The 6,370-nt window shown below is 36.6% G+C and overlaps 1 protein-coding gene across 1 annotated transcript; it reads left to right on the plus strand.

The window, feature by feature from the left end:
• The first annotated feature begins 279 nt into the window (after positions 1 to 279).
• LOC139984884 (uncharacterized) lies at positions 280 to 6,370 on the plus strand. Its single transcript, XM_071999007.1, has 2 exons — positions 280 to 505; positions 2,364 to 6,370. Exon 2 carries the CDS (start codon positions 2,674 to 2,676, stop codon positions 4,444 to 4,446), a length of 1,773 nt encoding a protein of 590 aa, XP_071855108.1. The 5' UTR covers positions 280 to 505; positions 2,364 to 2,673; the 3' UTR covers positions 4,447 to 6,370.

Here is a 6,370-nt window from a genome sequence, read left to right on the forward strand (position 1 = left end):
CGCCCTTGGTCACGGGTGAGATGATAGACGGTTAAAAGTGTGCAACCACATTGCACCTTGCGAAATGTATCTTCACAGTTTCATTATCGTTGCTCGACGCCTAAATTTAAATAAGAAAGTCGATCGGTAAACACAATCCAACGCGGAACTATGACCATTCATCTAAAGTGTCGTCATTTTATTTGGCAGAATTAAAATCAATATTGACTTATAGCAAACAGGACAGAAAAAAAGTTAACCCATACATAGAACATGTAGGTACTATTACGTGAGAGTTGGGGGTTTCCAAATCTTATACTCACTTAATTTGCATCACTAGTTATGGTTTCATGCATGGGGTGATACAAGGTCAAGTTACTTCTATCATTGTGAAAGACACCATAACCATTCCGCACTATAACAAGTGCAATAGCTAATAGTTGGAACAAGCAAAGCATCACTCAACGTGATAGTCTATACTGCACTTACGCACTGTGGATGGCTAACAGGGCAAGGACTTTCAAAGGTACGTACGTCATCATGATATTTTATCTTAGTGGCTTTATTATGTTTATATGTCAAATACACAAGGATCATGGGATGAATAAAAATGTGTGTCTAGTTAAACGAAGAGTTCATTACTTCTTTGAAACTTAAAGAAAATGTAAAAACAATGTAATGAAAACGTTCATAACAATACCGCAAACATAAACACTGTTTTACAAGTTTTGCAGCCTACGTTTAACGTTTTCTTATTCAGAGGGTTTTATTAACTTATAAAATGGCCCATCCGATAACGGGATAAGTATGATTTCACAACGTGTTATTGCTTGCAATTAAAGATCTGCCTAATTGGCCCCAATTATAGCACGCTATAGTTGTCACGGTCGTAAATCGACCTCAGGCCCAACACTGTGTGGAAATAGGTTCATGTCTACAGTGTAGTTAATCATATAGTGTTCTCACAAAGACCATCAAACAAGGAAAATGTGGCAGGCGTTGCAGACTAATTCGTTAAAAGAGGTAATTTTACGACCAAGTCAGGTCGATATCAAGAAACTTTTCCAGGATAGCGTGCTATATTTTATGGCGGATCATCAGTCTCAAATCGTGGGGAATCGACATATACCGATTTAAATCAACATATACCAATTTCATACAACTTATTCAGTTTCTAGCAGCTTAAATTGACTTCTACCGATTTAAATCGACATACACCAGTTTAATTTGACATATCATCGATTAAAATGGACAGATACCAATTTAAATCGATGATAAGTAAAATAAGTCGGTATATGTCAACTTAAATCGACATATACCAGGCGCGCAAATAATTGAAAATAAACACGAGTAGAGTGGAATGCATGATTTTAGCTTGAATACTGTAATTTTTAATCCCCCTGGGTATATATTTAGCTACAGTAAAAGATAACCTTACAGTATGCCTGACTGCAGAACATTATCATCATTGTTTAGGGTGTAACTGGAGTAGGTAATTACGTCTGTGTACGTACTGTAGGCCTACGTGTACTTGGCTAAAATTATTCCTATACTATACCTCCATGTGTTTGATTAGACAAGCCCAGTTTGCATTGAGATAATTGCACGTCATTGACATATCAGTTTTTCAGCCTTATTATTACACCGAAATCTTTTTGCAAGTAATTTTCCATAATTACCATTGACATGATCATGATGAACACCCTTACTAGCTTGGTAATTTTGGAACTATTTAATTTTTCGCCCGCCTTGTCAGGTGACTGCACGTGATGTATCTCCACATGTCAATCATCACCGAAATCGGCTTTTGGAATATGTTAATGATCTAAATCGATGATACGTCGATTTAAATAGGTATAGGCTTTGTCAAATTGAGTTGCTACAAACTGGTATTAGTCCAAGGAAATTGACTTCTACCGATTAAATTCGACATATCATCGATTTAAACTGGCATGTTGATTTAAATTGACATACACTGATTTGTTTTACATATCCTCGATTTATATTGGTATATGTCGATTTAAACTGGTATAAGTCGAATTAAATTGGTCTATGTCGATTTTAATTGACATATACCAGTTTAATTTGATATATCATCGATTTAAGCTGGTATATGTCAAATTAAACTGGTATATGTCGATCTAAATCGGTAGAAGTCAATTTAAGCTGCTGGAAACTGGTAGAAGTCGAAGGAAATTGGTATATGACGATTTAAATCGGTGTTAGTCGAGTCCCCACGATTGAGACTGATGGCCCGCCATAATAGTTGGGGTCTATACAGCACACCTTTAAGTCCAGATCTCATTATTACTAATGATTGTTGTGTGTTGCGAATTCATTTGCTCAATTTAAAGAATTGTTATATGTCTCTCTTTCATTTTCAGAGATATCGCAATGACGTCTTTTGTCATGCTCACGGATATGGAAGTAACTTTTCGTCAGAACGCTAGCATTGGCGAGACGGTAGTAGTGAAAATATGTTTCTTTTTAGATAATGACGATTACACAACATCATAAAAAGATTTAATTGTGATTGTCAGAAATGCTTTATTTAAAAATATTCTATATTAATTCCGTTTGGATATTAATAAGGGGGGTTGCAGAAGTACAAAATGAAAAACACTTCTGAGATTCCAATATGTAATGTGATATCCGTATAGCAAATAGATATTTCTCAACAACATAACAGTCCGAATGTGCGCACTATTTGCAGCAATGAACCAACCACAGGACGGGTTACCGGAACCCACGTGCCATACTCATGGGCGAAAATATGTGTGTTGTTGTACATGCGGTAATGTACCAGTTTGCATGGCCTGTGACAACAAGAAGCACGAAGGACACCAGCTTCATCACGTAAGTGAAATAGCAAACAGGGAAAGAAAGTCAATTAGAATAAAGCTCACTGAACTTAATATTGAGTATCGCAAACTACAGGAGTTAAAAGAGAGGATTCAATCTACAAACCAACAACTAACAGAAAATTTCGCAACATTAACTGAAAAATTACGAGTTCATTATGAACCACAGATACAGAAGATAACACTTGAACTTGAAGAAAGCAATACGCGACAGATAAGAGACGCAGAGAAAATAGAAATCAGACGAGCTAATGAAAGAGATCAAATTACTAACTTTTTGGAAGGAAAACTTGGCTTTAGACTGACACAAGCTGAACTCATGCAAAAAGCGGAACTTCCGATGAGAAAATATGACAAACAGTTGAAAGAGTCTCAACAGAAACACCATGAAATAGACAAGGGAATAACACAAAAAATTGACAATGCATTTTTGGATTGGGAAAAGTTGACCGCAAATGCAGAATTACTCAGAACGTGTAAAGAACGTCAACTTCAACACATATTAGACGTCTGCGAAGGAATTACTAAAGGATACGAGAACTTTAAAACAACGGCTTCATCTTTTCTTTCGGCGAACGACGAGTGGACAGACGCCCAGTTCATTCCTGATCTAGAGAGAGAGTGCGAACCTCTGATCAAAGCAATGAAGACACAATTTCCAGAGATAACAGTGTTAAGTAATTTCCGTATCAGTGATATAGCCCAACCAGTTGTTGATGACATCACGCTTACTGAAAATGAAGAGTCGGTTGTCGATGTTGTTGGGATTAAAAGTAAAGTTTGGAATATCACTGGTGTAACAAGCGACATGAACGGCAGCATCGTCATTACTGGTAGTGCAACGAAAAAGTACTCACACATCACTGTCATTGACGCAAATGACAAAGTACAACGCCATGAAAATATAAAGAGAGAAATGAAAACAGTTCATATCCCGGATCGTTTTTGTACCAACATGTTACGTTATCAAGTTGTAACAGTTAGTGCAGCGGGTGGGATCAGTACATACAATGTTTGCAATGGTACAACCAACGAGACAAATATCGTTGTTGGCGTCAGAAAATGGCCGAAAGACCGGTTTCTGGCCTGTGTAACTACTGATCCAGTCCGCAATATTGTTCTGGTCGGTACCAACAGTAGAGACGTGTATGTATTTGACGATAATCTGACGTATATTCAAACCATACTTCTACCAGGTATTATCACTGGATCTTTTGATATAGCTGCACATGTGGGAAACTTACTTGTTTGTGACTATGTTGGTAGGACAGCATACGTTGTCACCATCCAGGGAACGAGGAGTACGGTGATGTTTGAATTCACTAAACCGTGTTTGGATGTCGGTGACTATAGACCTCTCAGTGTCTGTACAGACAAGCGTGGATTTGTGTACATGTTATGGGATAACATTAATTCGTCTAACATGTTATGCATCCTAGCCCAGTATAGCCAAGATGGCCGTCACTTACTTAAAACAAGGAATGTAGATAGCAACTCTCGATGTGTAACGATATGTGAAGTGAAAGAGAACGAGAAACTTCTTATAGCGACATACACTTCGGGAAAGATTTATACATACGGCATAACTGTAAATGAAAATAAGTGATCAACTTGACAGAAATGATGATATTACAAGGATGCACAAACAACCATTCATTGTATAATATGACATTCGTTATTATGACATTACGTACGTAACTAATCAATGCACATGTAGGAAATGAACAACAGGGAATTAACTTCAAGTTATAATGAGAACATAGTACGATCAAAAAGTAATAGTAAATATTATTCTTGGTGATACTGTGGTTCATATTAAAGGCATAGCAGTATTTCTTATATGACGTTGACCGTTCAAACACAATGCTATCAGTAAATATTGTATTTTTTCAAATTTTTTGTAGAATTGACCATTTAAACACCGGGAGTTCATCTTACAGTTTAAGCACAATACACAGACCATTTGGTCAGTTCTTCCGATGCAAGACAAAACTAAATAGGAAAACAAGACTTTTATGACCTCAGTGACGTACAGTATTCACATGGTTACCGATGTGTCGAGGATAAATGGTGTTGTTGAAATGAAGCTGAAGGAAAATATTTTGGCTGACTTATTAGAATTCACTAAACAATGTATGAATACTAAGGAATGTACTGAGTGGCCATCATCGTCATCCAGTAGAGATTACATATATTAAATATTAAATTTACTCACTAGCTGACATGTTATATGTTTATTGAAGTGCCTAAATGTAAATAAAGGTTGCTACTAGGTATCGTCCTAACAAATAAATTACTGAATACCATGTTGCTACAAATACAAACCTGTCCTCAATGATAACCCTCTGAAAATTCATGATATTACTGTCAAATTTCAACCACACAACAACCCCGGAAGGTATATGACGTGACGTGTTGATGTACAAAACAACACTAGAAAACAATACGTCCTGAATCTCACCACTAATAAATTGCAGGTTATAAGTTACCAAAGGCTAACCATGAAGGTATTCCATGTGTGACATAAACATAGTTTATGTTCCTACAATATATTTCGTATACAGACAAGAGGTTTAGACTTTATGGCATTCTCTTATTGTATGTTATGATGTGCCGTTAACGTTTGACTGGAAATTATCGTTTTAACTCAAATGTATTACTTAATATTAACCTTCCTCTGTCGTGCATGCTTCTAATGACTTTTTCTGATGTTGTAGGCTGCTTCGTAAATATTTCGGGCATCCTGATGGCAATAGCAGGTCAGTGATCTATACCAGTAAGATCGTCTTGAAACGTCTGAATGTAATCGGCAAATTTACCGTGACTTGCTCGCAATTACACTACCGAAGAACACCAACCAAATGGTTTACACGTTTCCGTTATATCTTTCGTATGCTTTTCTTATATGAAATGCATGTATTTCACGGTCGTGCAAGTAGATCAGTGAATTGCATGTATCAACGTTCATGTCACATTTTAGTATCAGGTGATATCACATAGTGAATATATTAGACCATCACTGGCTACTTCTTGTAAACAGAATATCATTACTCACTGTAGCTGAGACCGAACAATATTTTTTGAACGAGATCTAAAAAAGTAATGATGACAATTATGGGTTAACTCAAAATGCAACTCGTTTTGCAGGTGGTAACAAGTAAAACCATAAAGACGAAGAGAAAATTCATCAGAATATGAGCTTGGTAACTAAATGGGTGCAACGTAACTGCACCAAAAAAAAATCGCCTGATAGACAAGCAACCTGGCAACAGATTTAAGCTTGGGAGCGTAGCCAAAATGTGCTGTTTATAGTGCTCCCCAGCTCATATATTGCCAAAAAAAACAATGGAAGAATTTAACCGAAAATAACAAGTTTTAGTTAGCGGTGGCGTGCACGGCTGGGAGATTTGGTTGTTCTAACCCCAAAAACTCGAACTGCTTTGAGAGCTGGCATGTTAAACGTTACAAATAACTTTATTCGTTATTTTTCTTATACGCCATTGACACTGAATACATGTTATATCCTATGA

Source organism: Apostichopus japonicus, chromosome 17 (assembly GCF_037975245.1).
Source record: "Apostichopus japonicus isolate 1M-3 chromosome 17, ASM3797524v1, whole genome shotgun sequence".
NCBI classification, from domain to species: Eukaryota; Metazoa; Echinodermata; class Holothuroidea; order Aspidochirotida; family Stichopodidae; genus Apostichopus; species Apostichopus japonicus.

What these genes read in the sequence shown, in the direction of transcription:
- LOC139984884 (XM_071999007.1), top strand. Translation starts at nt 2,674, where the DNA reads ATGTGCGCACTATTTGCAGCAATGAACCAACCACAGGACGGGTTACCG.